This window comes from Drosophila gunungcola, chromosome 3R, assembly GCF_025200985.1.
Source record: "Drosophila gunungcola strain Sukarami chromosome 3R, Dgunungcola_SK_2, whole genome shotgun sequence".
NCBI classification, from domain to species: Eukaryota; Metazoa; Arthropoda; class Insecta; order Diptera; family Drosophilidae; genus Drosophila; species Drosophila gunungcola.
This window is the reverse complement of record NC_069139.1, coordinates 26,032,865-26,053,528: the sequence shown is the minus strand read 5'-3', so window position 1 is coordinate 26,053,528 and position 20,664 is coordinate 26,032,865. Positions and strand designations below refer to the sequence as shown.

Sequence of the window (20,664 nt, the reverse complement as noted above, 5' to 3'; positions counted from 1 at the left end):
GCTTAAACTTCAAATGTGGCTACGGATCGTCATACTAACCTCGAAGGCAAATTTCATGCGCACTTTGATGTCGTTCGTTGTATAAAGATCAAAGAGCTGTATCCAGGCCTGGGGACTGACATACTTGATGTCCTTTGTGATGGCCAGCAGTGTGCGTTCGATGACCTGGACATTGGCCACGTTAAACAGCACCAAGAAGATGTTGTAGAACTGCTTCTTCGTCATCTTCTTGGAGTTTGGCCCATTGGCCTTGCAGAACTTGTAGTAAACGCAGAGCAAGCAGGTGATATCCGTCTGGGACATTTCCGAAGTTGCGGCCAACTCCTTGATCAAACCCCCATAAAGGGCGGAAAAGCGACTGTTCTCCATGCTATCGATAGTGGCGTCTAGATTTTCCATGACTTAATCCTTTATTTATTTAGTTTGTGTTTTTGTTTTTGTTCTTTTTTTGTTATAATTATTTATATAATTAATTATGTCTAATAGTGTTGTGAAGTTTTGTGTTTGGTATCTTTGTTCTAAATGACAACCATTCTCAAAGCCTTCTCATTTTTCACAAGTAATTCTTAATTAGCTTGCATTCACTGTCACTTTTCACTGTGAACCAATTAAGTGAAATTATTACGCATTCAATACGCGTTTTAAAATAAATTTGCGCTGCTTAGGAACTACTAGAATCTGAATGCCAAGTCCCAAAGCTCTATCTTTTATAGTTTCCGAGATCAGACGGACAGATAGACGGACATGGCTAGATCGACTCGGCTGTTGATACTGATCAAGAATATATATACTTTATATTGTCGGAAACGCTTCCTTCTACCTGTTAATCTACGGGTAACGGGAATAAATATTAAAGTAATAAATTTTTATTTTTTTTCCGGGCTGGAATAATTGAGTAGCGAGTCAAGATTTATGACATGAGCCATTAGATCCTTCTCCTCATTTGACGGAAATAGCCAGCCTAAGAATTCAACCAAAATGGGCTGCTGCGACACAACCGTTGAGTAGTCTTCAAAAGATATTACTCCATCTTTGTCCACATCAAATTTCTTCATTATAAACTCAGTCATGTCCTGAAAACAAAAATTGTAATTTCCAAGTGTTAAATGATTGAAGGGCCCTTTGGTGTTTTATTAAATTATTTATTTACTTACCTGCTTGAGTTCAATAAGTTCATCCTCGTCTTCGCCTTCACTGAAAAATCTCTCGCAAGCCACGCCCACCTGCTCGCGATCGATAACTCCGGTGCCTTTAGTGTCGTAGACCTGAGAAAGGAACTTAATTTGTTATTAAATATGTTTGCTGATCCGAACAAAAACCCACGTCGAAAGCGAAGCGCATGCGAACATTAAGGTCATCGGTTGTGTAGAGGCTGAAGAGCTCAATCCAGGCATGTGGACTCACGAACCGCGTGTCCTTCGTGATGGCCAGAAGTGTCCGTTCGATGACCTGGACATTGGACACGTTGAACAGCACCAGGTATATCTGGTAGAACTGACTCTTTCTCATCTGCTTGGCTGCAGGCCCGTTGAACTTAACGAACTTGTAGTAAACACAGAGCAAACAAGTGATGTCCAATGTAGACATTTTCGAAGTTGCGGCTATCTCCTTGATCAACCCGCTATAAAGAGCGGAAAACCGACTGTTTTCCATACTGTCGATCGTGGAGTCTAGATTTTCCATGGCTTATATAATGTTTTATGTACAGAATTTTTAAGTACTTTTAAGTTTGGCTATCTGATAGTCTAGGGTTTGTATATGTTGCTTTGAAGTGTATTAAAGTTTTTTGCTTCTATTTGTTGTGGTTGAATGAAAGATGTTTCCTTGGCATGCTTCACTGATTCACAAATATGTGCACAACTTTCTGTATCGTCGGCCGGCCAAAACGTTTTTATTTAAATTATAATGTTTCCAATTTTGTTTCTGCACAATTTGTCTTACTTAACAAATTTATGCCGTTAGTCTCTTCCAAACACCGTACGAAAAATATATCAATCAAAACTCTATACCTAAATCCAGCCTGACTCGCCTGTAAATCCGCCAACACTTGGCGATGTCAACTTTGGGGGACATTAAGGAGCGTGAATCCTTGCCGCTCATCCTTCTTTTTTCCCGTTAGGCTCTTCCCTTTTATTTTATTGTTATTACGCCGTGTAGAGCGGTTCAACCGCCTCCTCATTTCTTTGGTATTTTTTGGGGGCGTGGCATGTGTGAGTGTGGACCATACAATTACACAACAAAGGAAGGGAAGATTCCGAACATTTGTTACCCCAAACAAAATGGCTACACAGCCGCTTCCGCCGAATTTCCACATGGAAGGCTTTACACCCATCTCAGCGCTTTTGTTTGGATTATTATATTCGCGTTTCTCATGCGCACAGCTTTCAGCTTTTGCCTCAGCCTTTTTGTGTGCTGCGTTTGTTTCAAATATTTATTCGAAATGGGGGACAGATGTAGTCCATGTAGCGTGGCTGATGTATTTTTTATGCCGCGGCGTTGTTTTATTGCTTTTAAATTGCGCTCCTTACATTCCCTGCGAGTCTGTGGGCTCCTGCTCCGACTTACCCAATCTATTTGCAATTTGTCTTGCACAACCCACACACTTTTAAGTAGGCCAGCGCCTCACACGTTCATCATTTTCAGCACACACACACCCAATAAATCAAAGCTCACAAAAAAAAACAAAAAATATTGTTAATTAAGAATATCAAGGAACACCACAATGAATCGCATTGACCTCACCCTTGATGACATGGCCAACAACAAGTTTCTGACACTATATAATAGTCTGATAAAGAGCTTCACCGCCTCCACGGAATTCTCTTCCACCGAGGTGGTCAGTCTGCTGATCGTGTTCTACAAGTACGCGCTCAACAACGGATCCCGAATGATGTCCACTCGACAGCTCTACAATCTGTTTCTCGTCAGCTTCGGGATCTTCGACGTAACCATCATCGACCGCATTTCGATGAACATCACGCAGGACGGTCGTTCCGTCTCTCCAGAGGCCTGGATGCGACTGTTCTCCGTGTTCTTCACCGGAAAGCTGCAGGAGCGAATGAAATTCGCATTTCAGGTGGGAATTTTTCCAAATTTTCCATTTTCGAACTACATTACATTGCTCTTGTTGAGTTATTCGTTTTGAGGTTTCAATTAAATAATGGTATTGTAATTTTAAAGGGTAACAGAGTAAAAGGATAAAAGCGTTTATGGAACACAAGTTTATTTCAAAAATTCAATTTGTTATGTCAAGCCTCTGGCACACAACAAATTTTCCAAATTGAATAATTTATTTTAAAGTTATTAAATTCAATAATCCTTAACACCAAATGTCACTGAATAACAGGTATTTGCTAATCGTGGCACTGCTGCACAACAATTTTAATTCGATTTTTTAAAAGGTATAAAAACTTATGATAATATATGTGTTTTTAAGAACAAACGCATTCATTGTTTTCGGTATTCGGAATAAAGTCGATACTTCAATCGCTTATAACGCATATATTTGAATAGTATGTATATTATTGACTAACAATATTTTCATTTCGTAATTCGAGTCGTAAAAATGCAAAATAATACGTTTATTACCTTTGCTCTCTATTATTCTCACGAAAAATTTATTAAATTCCTTTATGAACATTAGGTTTACACAAGCGCTGGTTCAGTGGTTCTGAATCGTGAGGTGGTTGGCGTGGCCATCGAGAAATTCTTCTACGGCGATGATGATGATGAGATTAATGAACTCCGAGCGGTGAGTTAAAGTGTGATTAAATATTGCTGCATTTAAACACAGTTGTCAAGCAGGATATGTGCGAGTTCTTGTTCGCCAAATTCGACATGGACAAAGATGGCGTTATAGCGTTTGAGGAGTATGCTGAAATAGTCCAAAATCAGCCTGGGCTGCTCGAGTTTTTAGGGAAAATATTCCCAGATGACAAGGACCGATCATTGGTTGCCTACTGCCATAATATTGAGTCAATGCTTCCGCCAGAAGATGGATATTAAATAAAGCGGTTTTCTTTGTGGAACAAATTCGTTGTATTTTGCAACCTGCTTAGAGGAGATTTCATAAAATAGCGCAAGTGTTGAAAATTGGCGCTTAGAGGCTTTCAAGCCGGCTTACAATAAAGTCATTTCCCATTAAGTACACACTGGGAAAAGTTGAAATTGCCTCCGCAGACTGCGAATGCCACTGCGGGCCCTTCTGTTGTGTTTTTTGTGCCGAAATCTGTGTCTTGTGTTCATGTTCAACTCCTTCCGAACTGTTTTCGATGGTGTGTAGGCGGTGCGGAAACTTTTGTTTGTCTATTTTGCGGCTTTGTAGAGCAATTAAATTTGCGCAACATATGCGGGCTCCGGCGGCAAAACAAGGGAATTTTACAGACCCAGCCAAATTCTAATTAAGTTCCAACAGAAATGATGTGTATGGTGGTTCCAGATGAAAAGGAGTAAATTTCATACATTCGTTTGTTAAATTGTAGTATTTTTAGGCAAAAATGTGGTTTTTATAGGAATAGCTTTTACAATGGACAAACATAAATAATAATATTAATACGTAAACTCATTTTTTCTAATGAGAATACGTTCTTTTATACTTTTAGTTCTAATACAACTTTCCCAAATTTTATAAATTTAAACATATGGTATTTTCTTTAAAAGCGTACATCCCTTTATCATTAAATAAAATGGTTAAAGGGGAATGAAGTTATTATTCAAAGATTATAAATTTCATGAATTTCTTGCATTAAACTTTTTTTCTTTAAGTTTAAGGACTAAATAATCGCCGTAATGTTTTAATACACTAAGGATCTGGTTTTCCAAATTCTTATCCTTTGGTGAAATTTGGTTGTCTGCGACAACCACGAGGCACTCGGCAAGTTCTACTCTGCGGTTGCTTTCTATTGACATTGGAACTGCCACAGAATTTTATCCATCTATCAATTGTGCGTGCGACGGGGCGTATGGGTAACATCGAAATCGAAAGTAGAGAACTGAAAGTTGGCCATCAATTTGTGTGGGGCAATCAGCGAGATGCCAGAAATCGGATTGCCTGCGACAACAATTTGGTGACCCAGAGTCATTGACACGCCCTGTTTTTGGGGGCATTGGCTGGGCATTAAATCCAGCGCGTGACTTTCGCCCCAGACATTTGTTGCTGGCCCGCCCAAGAAAATTCCTCGCTGACTCGGTCCGGGATAATGAAAAAGGGATCTGAAAAGGCTCAGCTGAAAGCATGAAAAGTGACCGCGACATCCAGCTGGCAGCTACCCCACTCCTTCCTTCTTGATTTTTTTTAGCTGGAGTTCAGAGTTCGCCCCGACTTTGACACTTTTCTGCAAAAGGGTCCTCGGCTTGTTGTCCTTTTTTTCAGCATTAACACGCGGCCTCCTGTTGCATTTCAGTTAAAACGGCGCACCCTTCCCAGCCTGAAGGCGCCTTTTTTTTCTTCGCTTTTGTGCCTCGAGTGTGTTCTCACCGAAAAACAATAACACAGAGCAAAAACGCAGCAACAAATTGGGTAAAACAAACATGCTCCCTACATTTGTATTCCTGAACGATGTATCCTGCTGTTATCCTTGCGCGCTCGTCACTCCATTTATCGCAGCCAAACTTTCGACTGGCAACGGTTTGGTTTCCTCCGCATTTTTTCGCTGCCTGCAGTAAATCTCGCGGTGCAACCGGTTGGCATTTTTATGAAGTTATACCACAAACTCAGCTGCATGCCGACTGTAGCCCACACAGTGCATTAACACATGCCAGATGAAAATGTGCATTTCCAAATGAAATGATCGCCATGAGTGTGTGGCTGATGGCAGAAATTTGGGGGAGCTAAAAAAATGAGAAACTTTTTAACATCGGAATGGTTTTGTTACAAATATGATTAACCTCCGCTATTAAGGCATCAATATACTTTTTTATTTGCGGTTTGGATTCCCCGGATACTGTATTTTATACGCAACAGAATTACAGAGTCCAGCTAAGTGCAAGGTAAAAATCATATATTTTACGATTCATTTTCAGAGCAGCGCGGCTATCTCGCAATCACACTATGTAAATTATGCTTATAGCTAGACTTCTTTTGGCTCAATTCCCAGTTCCGTTTTCTTAAATTTTAAGCTTTAGTTTCTGCCGCGAAACACCAAATCAGACAAAAAATTTCGTCTTTCGAGCGCAAATCTTTAAATTGGCTTTATATGTTATTTTGCATTGGAATTCGAAATGAAAGCAAACAATTTGAACAGAAAGATAAAAATCATAATGCAAACAAATTGCCTTTTTAGGATTCAAAGTGCCGACAGAGGCGAGGTCTAATGCGTTTATGCCCCGGGCGAATCTGCGCCTTCAGCGGAAAAGGAAAATGCGCATTGTGCCTTTGCTTTTTACGATAACGATAACAATGATAATAATAATCTGATTCGCATAACATCGGGCCATAGGGGGGATACCCAGGAACGCAGAAGTGGCAGGCGACCTGGAATCGGTTTGATTGTCACTTTGTCATCATCTGCATATTAAGTACAAGTGATTACACCCTCGCACTGGGGAGATACAGGCGCAAATATAAATACAGGTGAGCACATGTCCTTGGCTCCGGGATGATGTGTGCTGCATTGAAAATTCGGCATTTAAATCCAACCAAGCAGCAGGGAATAAGAAAAACTCAGGGCACATTGCGCGCACTGAGCACAAAAGCCAAGTATCTACGAGATACATATGTATCTTTTGTTAACGAGCACGAATCGGAGCAAATGTAAATGTTTTCCAATGTGTTCTTTGGGGCAGTGGGGAGGCAGGATCCCAACACGTTCGAAACGGTGGCAAGGAGAAATCAAATCAAATCGGTTTTCGGGCGAGAAAGGAAATCGGAAACGGAATCCATTTCAGGCACGTGAAGTCGTTTGATTATCCTGGTCTTTGTGCTAATGATAGAGTTGTGAATCTTAAAGAAAGTGCTCCATTGTTGTGCTGAATTCTATATTGTACACTTATTCTCCATAATCTCTCACGTGGCACTGAAGGGGAAAAACTCATTTGGCGCAACACAAGCTCCAATTAAGTATGGCCAACTTCCACAAATGACTCTACTGCACTGAACTCGACCTGCGTCTGCAAATATACAGTGGCCCTCAAAATAATATATAGTTTTTGTTTTAACTCACTGAAGTTGGTATTGTAATTTTGGGTTATTATCACATCATTTTTTAAGAAAGTGATGACACATTGTTTACGCTTAATACAGGCAGCAAAGTTTTCTATTCCTTCCCTCAACTTATATTATCAAGAATTATAGCTGTTTTCTGATTAACCCATGCAATGCATATGGGGTGCTATCTATTTGACCTCAGCTGTATGTACACTGTTTCGTTTTCTTCGTCTTTGGCCCGGAATTAAAACTAAGCACTTCGGAGCACACAACTGGCATAAACAAAAGCCAGACAATTGGGAGTGCCAGGGGCTGAAAAGGAAAGTGCATTGGAGCAAGAAAAGCTGCAAACCGACTTTGGCTGTTGAAATTCGTGCTTGAAAAATCCTAAAATTGAAATTATAATTGCAACTGCCACTGATTCGAGGCGCTTTTTCCTTGTTCGTTGTCCGCAGCCGAAGTGGCTCTAATTGCGCCCCTAAGTGGCTGGAATCATCAAAACGCATGTCAAGTAATAATTGCCCGTAAACAATTAATTAATTGTGCAATTTTAAAGTTTTCATATAAGATCTATGCTCGGGGAAGTTGGCAGTTCCCTGTTCTTCTCTGGGGAACTCCGAGGGGCCTAGCGCTAACCGACTTCAGTTGGCAGGCGATGGTAAAAAGCATGTGGCATGCCGGATGTTGTGACAGTGCCAAAAATATTTCCACATTTTCCCGCAGACTTCAGCAGGGATAAAGTCCAAACCATGACCCTGCGGCACTTTCAGTGCTCAGTGCTCCACATTGCATGGCATTCATTTTTTTTGATCCGAATTCGGATTCGGTCAGTTGTTCTACTTCGCTTTTGTGCGCTGACTTTTTGCTAAATATTCAAAAAGTTTGCCCGCTTTGGTGTATCACTTGTTTTTTGTTGTCGAGCGGATTTTTATATGTCATATCCGAATGTTGGTCGAACACACCGTTCTTTTTGGGGGTACAAATCAGGCTGATGGCTTTCTGTTTTCCGTTCGATAGTTTGGTACGACAGCAACACACGTCGCCAGGACACTCCGACAGTTGTTAGCCTGAAGTTAGATTTTGACTGCATACGCAGTCAAATCCACGCTGGGAAGCAAATTGAATGCGAATTTAATCTGTTCAATGGCAGCACAGCTTAACTTTTAATAGTAGCTGTGGGTTAGGATAGCATCCTGAATTTAACAGCCTGTTCTATAAAAAGTTTCCATACGATTGTGTTGATATCAGGCGTTTAAGAAATTGTTCTTCAATAATTTTCAAAAGTAGCTTAATTTCGGAGATTTATAAATTAAATTTCTGATGTCTTACATTTCTAAATTGAAAGCTAATTAAAAAAAATTTTTTGTTTATTTAAACGATTTAATCCAATGACTTTTTTATCTTAAATATCGCCCTTGAGAAAAGACAACTAAATCTGTCGTTGTTCCTTTAATAGTCATTTATATTATATATTTTTACTCAGTTTACTTTGCTCCATCTTCACAGAAAGTCATAAGCTAATTGTAATGAGCCTTAACGCTGTATGAGTCTTGTTTAATAGTTCGACTTTCTAATATTGGGTTACTTCTTAATAAATCCCTGAATTAATTCGAAATTTCACCTCAGAGCTTAACTCCTAGTGGCAATTAGGTCCGTCCATTTAGTGACTGAAGTCCCAAGACGTCACAGGAGGGAGTTGGTTCAAGAAACAAATAGAATTTTGTTGTTCAATTTTAACATGGTAATATCTTTAAGCGTCCTATCATGTGTGTGGCCATTTATTTCGCATTTCGGAGCTATCGGAAATGCAGCAACACTTCAGATTTCAAATTATTTTTAACTACCCGAGAACTGTAAATTGCACAAAAGCCAATTCTCGGCATTAGGAAATTGTTTTGTACTTCTGTGCGAGTGTTTGTGTCCCGTACAGCAACAACGATAAGAAATCCCAAATAGACAAACGTAAATGTGGCCTCTTCTACGGGGTCTACGTTTGTGTGTTGAGTTCAGGTTCGATTCCATGGCACTAAAGAAGCTTTGCCTTTGATGCACTGAACTAAATTAGAGGTAATTTAGAGCTTTCGAAGATAATTACAAGTCATTAAATTTAAAATGTTAACTAAAAAATATATTTGGTGGGAAATATAAAAATTATTTTTATAAACATTATGTAAAATATAATATTTGTTATTCGGTAAATTGTAAATAAATTTAATGAATTTGCAGAACACCTGTCAGTCATGTATATATATATAAATATTTTACTTCTTCTGACATGTTATTAATATTTATTTTTAATGTTTTTTGTCCATTCCTTACTATTTTAAAATTGACCATAAGTTTCGAATAAGTCAAGTTAGGAAATATCATGTTGCCTTGGCTTTTTTACTCGAGCCAGTATTATTTCTTGCACTGCACAAAAGCCGAAGGAGGCGCTGTGGGAACATGAACCAAAGTGTTTGTTGCATGCAACTGATTGCAAAGGATTTTATGGCTGCTGCTGCTGCAGTTACCCTTCGCCTGCGTCGTTGGTCCTGTTCTTCCTGCTGCTGGCCCCTTGGCAGTGCGATGCAAAAATCCACAACAGCAGCAGCTGCCGATCGCAGCGGCAAGAGCAACAGCAACAGCAGGGGCAATAGCAATGGCAATGCTTAAGAGCAGCAGTTTTCAGGGGATGAGGCAATGAAATGGGGGTGCAAATGGACTGGCGTGGGGCGAATTGTCTGCTCCGGCTTCCTTGTTGCCACAGAAGGTGTCGCTGCACTGGCACTGGCGCGCTGTTGTGGCAAAACACGAGCCCGCATCAGCAGCAGCAATGCCAGTTGCAGCAGCAACAGCAACAGCAGTAAAATGTCGACATCAGCATTACATGCGAGAATTGCTCGACTGCGGATTTGCAGTTTAATGGCAATGCAACCAGGCAACCGGCAACCCATCGTTGCAATCGGCAGGCAATCGGTGACGGAAATATGCTGCGGTGCCGTGTGATGCGGTTGCCATCCTGTCATCCTCGTTCTCGTCCTAGTTTTCGTCCTCGTCCTTGTCCTCTTCATTTGCCCCCAAGCAGCGTGATTAGCTGGCAGGTGAGAACCAAGGTGGAATTTTCCACACATCGAACAGGGGCTTTGCAGCCTTCAAACGGTTCCGCGATGTTCAGCTAAGGCTTTGCCAAAATAATTTGAAGCGGCATTTAACCGCCTCACAAATCCACACTGTCAGCAGCATAATGCGTGGGTAATTGCTTTGGGACATCAACTGCAGAACAGCCGGGCCACTATGGCAAAAAATATGTTTAAGAATATTTTTGTCGTATGGCAAAAGCTTTGGCTTTGTCTTCGATTAAAATTTCGTTTTTCGATAAAAATGTAATTTGTTCTTCAATTTTAAAAAACTTATTATTTAGCTTAATTTTTTTTTATAGTAGAACAAAAAACATATTTGACTAATATAAATTAGCTATAAATTTTATGAAAAAAAAACATTACACGTCTAGCATAGTGACACTATGTATTGCTTTTGCGTTGAAGTTTTTAATATTTGCTTTACTTAAAAGACCAATGTTATAAAAGTAGAGTACTTTTTTGACTTTAGATAAACCAAAGTTTTTGCTATTGAAGGTGTACCTTATACATTTTTTTCGCAGAGGATATAAAAATATGCCGAACCAAAAAACTCAACAAGTTTTCCAATAAAATTAAAAGTTTGCCAGCATGCACAGATTTCGCAGATTTCACAGAATCCATTGAAAGTAGCAAATACAAATACTAACGAAAAAAAGAGAAGTCTGCGGGGCGGGGCGAATGGGTGCGGGCTAAGTGGACAGGGGGCAGCCCGTGGGAAAGTTTTGATTGCCAATAAGGATTTACAGGTGATAATACAGCATAATCTGGCCACGTTCCACGTGCCGCGCTGGCAGGGCAACATTCTGTTGGAAAATTGTATCTGGAATTTTGTAGTTACCTTGTGCTGCCCGGCTTTTCTCTGTTTTTCCCTGCTTTTCCCCGCTTTTCGAACTGCATGCGCGGAAAGGTGTAGAGCGAAATGCATTAAAATGGATTTCAAAACTTTAAAACTCAATTTCAATTGCACAGAAAAAGTTTCGCGCTGCGATTTGCATATTTACGTAAAAGGGAGCTGAAAACAATATCATCCCTGCTGCAGCAGAAAAAAGATATGAATTTCTAGGTTCACCTGGGATTTTCACGGATTAATTAGTTTCGCTTGTCCTCAGATCTTGGCCCTTCAACATTTCCTGCAGCTGCTGCCGCTGGCTTCTACTAGGCAACGAAGAGCAGAGAACGGGCTGCCAAGTGCAATAATTTGAAAAGCCATTGCGACGCTGCTGGGGCGGAAAAATTCATTTGAAAAATTAAGTTCTCTCACGGACAACGCCGCGTCACACCGTCGGCCAATGGGGCGTATGAGTGACCTGATTTCAACTTCAGTCTGCACTTAATTACAAAATGAGAATGCATCCAACGGCAGCGACAGCGGGCAATGGCAGGCAAGCAACTACAACAAAGTCCGCGCAAACAAATTCCAATATTAAAATTCCTTTTGCCTCATAGTTTTGGCGCGGCGAAAAAGTAGGACGAAAGTCCGGTGTCGGAAGGCAGAAGTCGGATGTCGGGAGTCAGGAGCCAGAAGTCATGAAGACAGCGCAGCTGGGCGAATGCAACTGCGTGATAATTAAAATCAAAGCGTTCGAAAGAGGTCAAGATATTCGCTGGGAACGTGAAGAGGACATCGAATCGAATGCTCGGATACAATGCAGTGGAAAAGGTATCCGTGAAGGGGGAGTAATTGTGCAAAATAAATTTAAAAAAACAGCGGCTTTACAAAAAAATATTTACAAATTGGCTTTGACTCTTTCTTCATCACTGAAAAACATGTTGAATTTATATTTACTTTAATGAAACGAATTTGCTTTTTTGAAATCTCAATTTTCAAAAGAATACAACTAAAATGTTAGAACAACGTCTTAGGGTCTTTCTATGTCAAGCAAAATACTGCCCACTTTGGACAATTTTCGAAAGTGTAAACAAAGTCGAAAATTAAGTTTGTAACGTGATCACACAAACATTTTAAATTGCATGCAACTCCGAATCCTTTTTGTTCGAAATTTTATTAAATCGGATGAGAAATCTTGTTCTTACTTTTACAAAAATTATCTTTCATGATTCCCTATTGACCATTTCTTTTTTGCACACATCTGCAATCCTTAAAATTAAAATCTTAAGCCAAATTGAAAGTAATCTTATTTGCAGGAACTTCCTTCCAGTTATCCTTCTTTCGTCCCAAAGAATGAAGTCTATTAATTTACCATTGTTGAGAAAGGCTGCTCAGTGCGACATTTAACTAAGCTCACATTTAAGTACGAGTAACGAACTGGTATAGAGAATGAACTTGAGTTCCCAGTATCATAGCCGTAGGTCAGGACCTTTTTGATCCCAGTAGCTGCACGTTTCAGGGCTGAAATGGTTTGGATAGAAGAGAAGGGGGCTGCATGCGTTGCTATCAAAACAATGAGGAATAATTAAAATTCACCCTCAAACAATTTGTGAGCTTTGGCTCCCTCCCCGTTAGAGTGTGTGGGTGTTTGCAAGGAGGGCGGGGAGTGGGCGGGGCAGCGGACACATGCTCATAAATAAATTTATGTTTGCTGAAGTGTATTGGGCGTGCCAGGATCCTGGCTCTCAGCTCGCATCTCCCAGCTCCTAGCTCATAGCTCCTGGTTCCAGTGCCAGTTGGTCATAAATTGCTGGTTGTTGTTGCCAGCTCCGACAGCTTTTAGACAGGTCCCTGGAAAGAGACAGAACGTGTTTTTCTTTGCAATTACAAGGACTTTTATTTTATCATCCCATCCCTGTATGTAGGGAATTCGGTGCTGCTCTTTCGAGTTTTGTTTACTGTTTGACTAAATCAATTTGCTTAGCCTCATCGCGTAACTGGCGTAAATTAGCAGCTATTTAAATGCGCGCTTTAAGCTGCTTTGCCCGCTTTCTTGTTAATCATACTTCACACTTTTCGCAAAGTTAACCTTTGATTCAATTTATCAACTTCAATAGGCAGGACAGCAAAAAATGCGACACAGACACAGGGGCCACAAAAACCAGAGCGAGCTGGGTTTCGCAAAAGTTGCGCCTGCGAATCGCAAAGGACTAACGACATCCTTTGAACGCTCGCAAATAATCCCGCAAAAACCGAGAGCTTAACTTTTTCAGCATTTATGGGGGGTTTGCATTCGCCCATATTTGGGCCAAAGCCCTTTTTGCCATTCGCCTAGTTTGGCACAAAGTTGAAACGTCAACGCTGTCTGATTCTGATCGTATGCCACCAGCAACCGACGCAACCGACGCAACCAACTAAAGCAACATTGTCCCTGCCACTGATGGATGGATATATTCCGGGATGCACCAATGGATGGATGGCCTGCCCCAGAACCGACCCGTGTGGAGTCGAGTTGAGTTGAGTTAAGTTGGTCCAGTGCCGCGGTTTCGCTATCTACCAGCGAGACGCCTGACCAACAGGCAAAAGCATTTTCCGTCAGGACCACCACATGATTATCAAAACAGCATACACACGAAAAGAAACTGAACCTACCGAAGTCTAACTATTTAGACTTTAGACTTAAATGCGACCTTTTGATTATTTTACTGGGTTATACGATGCTATACCTGAAAAATAAAACTCCTTAATTTTTGGAAAAAATCCTTATTTTAAGAAATAATTACTTAAAAAATGAGCCTACCGTTTATGAATTTTTGTGAAAATATGATATAACTAATGATGAAATTGAAATTTGTTAGAGGAATAACTAAAGTTAATATTATATGCGAGTTGTGAGGATAATAAGTTACAATAACAAAAATATAACATTTACTTTTTAAGCAGCAATTTTAAAAATGTTTGCTTCTTACTCTTAACCCCCAAAAACCCATCTTTTCAAAAGTAAAAAATATATTTGGAAAATGTCACAGGTCAGATGTACAAATTTTGCTTAGATTCCACAGATTGTCCACAAGACAAATAAAATACCACTAAGTATAAAAACTTAACCAAATATTGAATTACTAAAACCTCCGGGAGCTTACAGTTCTGTCGAAAAGTTTTCATCACTTGGATGTGTGTCCTCAGTCCCGATTCCCTGGGCTTTGAAATGTCTTCGATGGCATTCGACACTCGCTCCATCATCAATTCATGTCGATGGACAGACAATGTTTGCCTACACACGAAGGCACAGATGCAGACGAACATATAAATATCCTACAAGCCTGAAATACAATCTCAGCTGATGTTTCTGCTGCTGCCGGAGTGGCCGACAGTCTCTATTTATTTGTCGTAATAATATTAGTTTTTGCATTTATGTGCGAATATGTATGCACAAGGAGCATCTTTTGTTTTGCTCATCTTTCGCCGGACCTGAGCTATTCCGGAAATAAGATTAATGCAATTGGGAAATCCAACATGGAGCAGTTGTGTTGGCTCTTCTGTTTACTTTTGTCCCAGCTCTGCCAAATATTGGAAATGATATATGTATATTTATTTGTATGCCAGTATTTCATTAATGGTGTATTCGACTGCCCTTACAAGTGTCCCCGCCGTCACACTTGGCCAGCAGATTTATTAAACAAACACTCGAATTGATTGCACTGGAAATTACATACCTAACTGTCATTCGGAAGTGCATGTGGGTGAAACATTTGATTCATCAGGAATGCACTTTATGTGAATTTCATTGGACACAACGGAGAACGGTTTTGAAAATGAGATTGGTAAGTCTGTAAACGTGTTCGTCACCACATGGACTGCCATTTACCATTTAAAGCAACTTTGTCGCTCAGTTTAAAACTCCGCTGATCGGTTGTCATAAGAAAAATCGAGTAATATTAGGCACATTTGGCATTTTCAAATTTAATTGGTGCTTTGACTTATCAGATACTACCATACTAAGAAAATACAATTTTGGGCAGCTTCCGATTCGCGATGATAATTTCCTGTCTCGTTAAGTCTTATTTCGAACCACTCTCACAATAGATCATTGAAAAACCTTTCAGAATTACTCAAATTACTAAATTACTTTATTTCAAAATTTATCGCAAAGAGTCTTGAAAAGTCTTAAAGATTTAGTATGTATTTTATAAAAATTGTATTCTTGGTGTTTCTGGCGGTTTGCGAGGTAATTCATTAAGTAACTGCTTTAGCCAGAGTTTACGAGCTCAGTGTTAACTTTAGTTGCAACGGATTAAAGCCAATAGAGACAATGCCAGGATAGTTCTGAGGGACACCAACCAGAAGAGGCATCGCCATGGATGTCAGGAATTGTTTTTGGATCTTGCTCTTAGCACAGACTGTGAAAAGTATGCTAGGGTATGTACAAAATCAACTTAACGCCTTTGCCAGTTTAACAGATTTGGCTACACAGAAACTTGCCAAACGAAATAACTATACTTATTCGGATCCCACCAATTCAAAATACTCAGAAAACATCTGCAAATATCAAATTGTAAGAGGAGGACTTTCAAGATGTGTCAGCGATTGGTATCGCGGACAAAAACTTGATTTTTTAGATCCCAGAGCAAAGGAGTTTACTGCAATGATTTGGAGGTCTTCAAAATTTATGGGATATGGAGACGCTACCATAAAGTAACGTGCTCCAAAATATGTTTCTTATTTCCAATTTAAACTTATTGCTCTTCGACTATAATTTTACTTTCAGTGCTTATGAAGGCATAATGGTGGTCAGATATACTCCACCTGGAAATATCCGTGGATTGTACACGGACAACGTGCCTCCCAAGAAAAAGCACAAGCACAAACACAAGCACAAAAAGCATAAGCATAAGAAGTATAATACATTTCACAAAAAACCGCGAACATTTCTTCTAAATAAAATTTACTTTCAGAAATTGTGCGAGTTGTCAAGATAATCGATGTCTCATTTTAATAATTCTTTTTTTTTCATATCGATTAGGCTTTTTATCATTTAACATGGGCTAAAACTCGTTGTAACCTTAAAATTATTGTACCATATAATAAAATACATTTTAGTAATTTTAATCTAGGTATAAATGAATTAAAAAATGTATTTTTTTATGAATTTCTGAGTGCGTTTAATTTTTATCATCCAGATGCTTAACCTCCGATTATTATTTAAAATATGAGCATCAATTATAGGCTAGAGGCTAATGGGTTGGAGGATTCATTTCCGACACTTTAAAGTATATGTATTCTTGATGAGTATGACTAGTATAATGAAGCCATGTCTGTCCGTCTATCCGTCTGTTTCTTTACCTATTTCTATAGCTAGAGACTTAAAACTTTCGCAATCGTATTTTTTATCTGCACGTAGATCAAGTTTAAAAAAAGGAACAGATCCGACGTCTATAACCTTTAGCTGACACAGGAACAATCTGCTCTAAGTGTTAAATTTTGTTTTTTTTTTATCTTTTGAGTACAAATTGGTGGTACATGATGTTTTTATAGTGCCTAGGTTTTTTTTTTTGTATCAAAATTGGTGGACTTAATCTTACGGTGTTATGCCGATTTCTTGCGCAGTGTAAAATATGGATTCTTAAAACTTTCCAAATCATATTTTTAAAAGCCATATTATATAGCTGCCATAGGAACGATGGTGTAAAATTTGAAAATTGTTTCAAATTTGGTTGAATCAAAAAAAAAGGATTTTACCCGCTCTTTTTTCGTTATATGGTTTTATATCATTTCGGATCCACTCCTTGATTAAAACTTCGGCTTCTCGAACGTAGCTTCCGTTCCCTTTTTCAAATATTAACAATCATTTACTTAATTGGCAATTCCTCACTATACCTAAAAACCAAAATTAGTTAACAACAGGGACCGTAATCACTATAAGCGATATTCAAAGAATCACAATTAAATATTATTATTATTTATTTTTATTGGTTTTACTCAGAAATAATGAATATTTTATAAAAAAAATTATTATTAAACGCAATGTATATAAAATTTATCGCATTAATAAAAAAACTTTGTAAAGTTATAATTTAAAATCTGTTTGCCAAAATGTACAAATTCATTAATTTGTGAAAACAAACATAGTTATTTGTCGGGATTTGGCACTTCGTAGGGACCGAATGCCCGGACATGTTCCCTTATCCGGACAGCATTGATGGCGATAAAACCACCCGCATCCTGCGGCACATAGCCCCCATGGACGTCCATGGACACGAGCTGCTCGTTGTAAAGGGCCCCGACTTCCTCCGCTGACTTTCGGGCGATGGCGCGGCAATATCCGGGGGCCAATTCCATTGTCACCTTTCCGGAGACCCGCTGCTCGGCCAACTCGATGCATCGACGGGCATAAACCGCCTCGGGACTGAACCAGAATCCGTTGTACACATAGTCGGCCATGCGATTGCGCAGCACTTGCTTAGTGCGGAGCACTTCGCGGTCCAAGGCGAAAACCTCGAGGTCCTGGTGAGCAGCGTACAGGATGGTGCCACCCGGCGTCTCGTACACCCCACGGGATTTGAGTCCCACATAGCGATTCTCGACAATGTCGATTCGCCCGATGCCGTAGGAGCCGCCCAGCTGGTTGAGAAATTCCAGCATCTCCAATGGTTTGGTATAAACACGGCTGCTGGCAAAATCCTCCACACTGGTGGGCAGTCCTCGCTCAAAATGGATGACCAAGCGAACAGGATCCTGAGGCGCCTTGGTCAAAGGATCGACAGTCATTTCGTAGAGACTATCCGGAGCCACTGTGTTGGGATCCTCTAGGATTCCGGACTCGTAGCTTATGTGTAGGATGTTGGCATCGGTGCTCCAAGGAGTGGCCGGCTTGGCACTCACCTCTATGTCGTGTCGCTGGGCGTAGGCAATCAGATCTTGACGACCCTGAAACTGGCGGCAGAACTCCACATCGCGCCAGGGAGCGATGATCTGAAAGACAAATATGAAGATATATATTTCAGGCATCTTCTGAATTCGGGTAAGCTTCTATGGTCTCAATTTTTTTATAAACGTTTTAATTATAATTTCCTAGCAAATATGTTGCTTAATTTATTACGATAAATAAAATCATTAAAAGTCGAATTCTAACTAAAAAATTAAACATTTAATAATTAGATAAAAAAAACTGTTTTTGCTTTCCAATTGAACATACACCCGAAAGAAAAGTTGTTAAAAATAAGTTGTATATTAAGCTTGCAAAACAACAATGTATACTTAAAATCTCTTTAGTTGTGTTTTTAAATTACATTTTTCTAAAATTCGAGTTAAAAAACGTCAAGTTTGGTAAAGTACCCCTTGGGGAAGTACAACTGTACTGCTGCACTTGTGCCGCGATAAGAAGCTGATAAGTCATCCAATCTGGCACTGACTGGGCTTATCAATCTGCCAGATACCGCTGGGATGTTCGGACGTACCTTAAGATCCGGTTTGAGGGCGTAGGCGCTCAGCTCGAAGCGCACCTGGTCGTTTCCCTTTCCGGTGGCGCCATGGGCTAGGTACTTGGCTCCACACTGGCGTGCCGCCTCCATTAGAGCCACACTGATGCAGGGCCGGGCCAGAGAAGTGCCCAGCAGATAGCGCTCCTCGTAGACGAGGCCCATTTGAATTGCCGGCCAGATGTAGTCCTCAACGAAGGACTGCTTTACATCGGCCACGATCACCTAGGAGTCAACAAGATAAACAAGCTACCATAAGTCATTTAATTTAATGTGCAGTTAAAATAATTCATGAATAGAGTTAAGAGTTCCAAAAAATGGAGTGGAATGGAATGCAGGAACATATCTCACTCTTCCAAATGCACATTTTGTAACGAAGAGTTCAGAAACTGGGGACATTTTTTTTTTTTTTTTTTTTTTTTTTTTTTTGCAAATTCCTTTTAAAATATGTAGCTGTCCCTTTTTTTGGTCACCAAACCTTTTTAGCACCGATTTTGAGGGCTTTCTTCTCGGCAGCGGAAAAATCTTCCTTCTGACCAACATCGGCGAGGACGCAGATGACTTCGTACTGCTTGTCCAACAACCATTTGAGAATGCAACTAGTGTCAAGGCCACCCGAGTAGGCCAAAATTACTGTCTCCCCAGCCATATTTAACTTTTCTGCGTCCGTTCGTTACGCTTGTGCAACAATACTGAGCACTGGAGATTTTCTAGCTCGAAGTGCTTGAACTAATCTCTCCCTAATCAAAGGCAGCTTATCAGTCCCCACGTGCAGTTCTCTATAAAATTCTCTCAGACGATAGGATGATGTTGTCGCCGCAAATAACGACAGTGCTCCTGGTGGACTGCAAGTTTAGGACAGTTTTACTTCCATTGCACAGATATTACTTTTGTAGTTAGAGTCAATACTACGTTTGTAATCAAAGATTAAGTAAAAACAGGAAAGAAAACAAACTTCGGAAAGCCAAAGCTTATTTACCCCTGCAGCTGTTAAAAAAAAAATATTTTTTAAAGCGACTGTATTTAATTTTGTATGTCTTTATTTTTAAAAACAATAAACGAATGTATATGCCTAAAATTAAATACAAGTTTTAAGGCTTCAAATACATTTATTTCACACCAAAATAGACCATATTATTTAAGGCAAGCCACAAAATAAAACGTTTAAATTTAAAAAAGTTAGAATAGTAAAAGTATTCTTTTTTACTAAATATAATTATTGATATTAAAATCAATTTGTTTAAATTCATTTTAAACTCAGTATTCACTTTATATTGCAGAAATAACAATTTATGTAGTTAATTAGGTAAAAGTTCCTTTTTTGGACCCAAAAAAATTATTGAAAAATAATTGGTTATACTTGTTTGGTCTGATAATTAACTTAAAAACTAGGCGAAAATCTGTGACCTAATCAACGGAATCATCGTACCCAGTCCGTACAGTCCGCGCCCGACTGTATATATGTAGAGCTGTGTTTACTTTCCCAACGGAGCGGCGGTCACACTTAAGAGTGTTTCGTGCAATATTGCAATGTTCAAAATAAAAAAAAATTTGTTTTAGAAAACATTTTCATCGATGGTTCCTTACCTCCAATGGAATCGTTGTGGTAAATCCAGATAGCGAATTGCAAGCGTTTGGTGAACTGGTGTTTCCAAAGAGCCACCATCCACACTCCACCATCCACCGTCCATCAAAAGTCAGTCCATCAAAAGTCAGTGGGGTATGCAGAATTTTTTGAGGGAGTCTTTCACTCTATCAATACTTATTCCTTATTATTTTAAGTTAATGCTATGATTTGTTGGAAAATGGTTATCTGAACTTTTAAATAATGGCGTATATCTACTCTGTATTTAAGCTGCTGCCTGGAGGACCGTTCAATTCAAATTCTTTCGCGCCAAGACTTTAAAGTTGCACCGAAAAATATCAGAACCGTGCGGTTAGGAACGTCAGGGAATAACCTGAAAATTATTGGCTGGGCAAAACCTCATTGCCAATTCACATTACAAAAAGACGGTGACAAAGGCAAACTCCAATTCACACTGCCACTGTCTACCGTCAACGTCTTCATCTTCCGAGTGCTCATAACAAATA

At 39.6% G+C, this 20,664-nt stretch overlaps 5 protein-coding genes across 8 annotated transcripts in view; 2 read left to right on the top strand and 3 right to left on the bottom strand.

Annotated features, from left to right (window-relative positions):
• The window catches only part of LOC128251944 (calaxin-like), a 59,340-nt gene that overhangs the window by 427 nt on the left and 38,249 nt on the right, over nt 1-20,664 (bottom strand). The window contains exon 2 of the mRNA XM_052979229.1: nt 40-479. Coding sequence (XP_052835189.1) covers nt 40-399 — 360 coding nt within the window. The 5' untranslated portion in view covers nt 400-479. The remainder of the gene's footprint in view (nt 1-39; nt 480-20,664) is intronic.
• On the bottom strand, nt 855-1,842 carry LOC128251942 (calaxin-like). Its single transcript, XM_052979225.1, has 3 exons — nt 1,324-1,842; nt 1,155-1,265; nt 855-1,073 (listed from the first exon to the last, which is right to left on the bottom strand). The coding sequence occupies exons 1-3, from the start codon at nt 1,681-1,683 to the stop codon at nt 867-869; spliced, it is 678 nt and encodes a 225-aa protein (XP_052835185.1). The 5' UTR covers nt 1,684-1,842; the 3' UTR covers nt 855-866.
• LOC128251943 (uncharacterized) lies at nt 2,603-4,032 on the top strand. 2 transcript variants are annotated; one of them, XM_052979227.1, is made up of 3 exons: nt 2,603-3,076; nt 3,644-3,751; nt 3,805-4,032. In XM_052979227.1, the coding sequence occupies exons 1-3, from the start codon at nt 2,723-2,725 to the stop codon at nt 4,003-4,005; spliced, it is 663 nt and encodes a 220-aa protein (XP_052835187.1). In that variant the 5' UTR covers nt 2,603-2,722; the 3' UTR covers nt 4,006-4,032. The 2 variants fall into 2 exon arrangements, with proteins under 2 accessions (XP_052835187.1, XP_052835188.1); XM_052979228.1 differs by having other exon boundaries at nt 3,794-3,905.
• Nucleotides 15,123-16,199, top strand: LOC128251945 (Golgi-associated plant pathogenesis-related protein 1). The gene is made up of 5 exons (XM_052979230.1): nt 15,123-15,323; nt 15,380-15,514; nt 15,570-15,790; nt 15,864-15,992; nt 16,051-16,199. The coding sequence occupies exons 1-5, from the start codon at nt 15,276-15,278 to the stop codon at nt 16,142-16,144; spliced, it is 627 nt and encodes a 208-aa protein (XP_052835190.1). The 5' UTR covers nt 15,123-15,275; the 3' UTR covers nt 16,145-16,199.
• Nucleotides 17,117-20,633, bottom strand: LOC128251940 (argininosuccinate synthase). Of its 3 annotated transcripts, none has more exons than XM_052979223.1 (3): nt 20,557-20,633; nt 18,553-18,798; nt 17,121-18,067 (listed from the first exon to the last, which is right to left on the bottom strand). In XM_052979223.1, exons 2-3 carry the CDS (start codon nt 18,736-18,738, stop codon nt 17,225-17,227), a joined length of 1,029 nt encoding a protein of 342 aa, XP_052835183.1. In that variant the 5' UTR covers nt 18,739-18,798; nt 20,557-20,633; the 3' UTR covers nt 17,121-17,224. The 3 variants fall into 3 exon arrangements, with proteins under 3 accessions (XP_052835184.1, XP_052835183.1, XP_052835182.1); XM_052979222.1 differs by lacking the exon at nt 20,557-20,633 and adding an exon at nt 19,052-19,350 and having other exon boundaries at nt 17,122-18,067; XM_052979224.1 differs by lacking the exons at nt 18,553-18,798; nt 20,557-20,633 and adding an exon at nt 19,052-19,368 and having other exon boundaries at nt 17,117-18,067.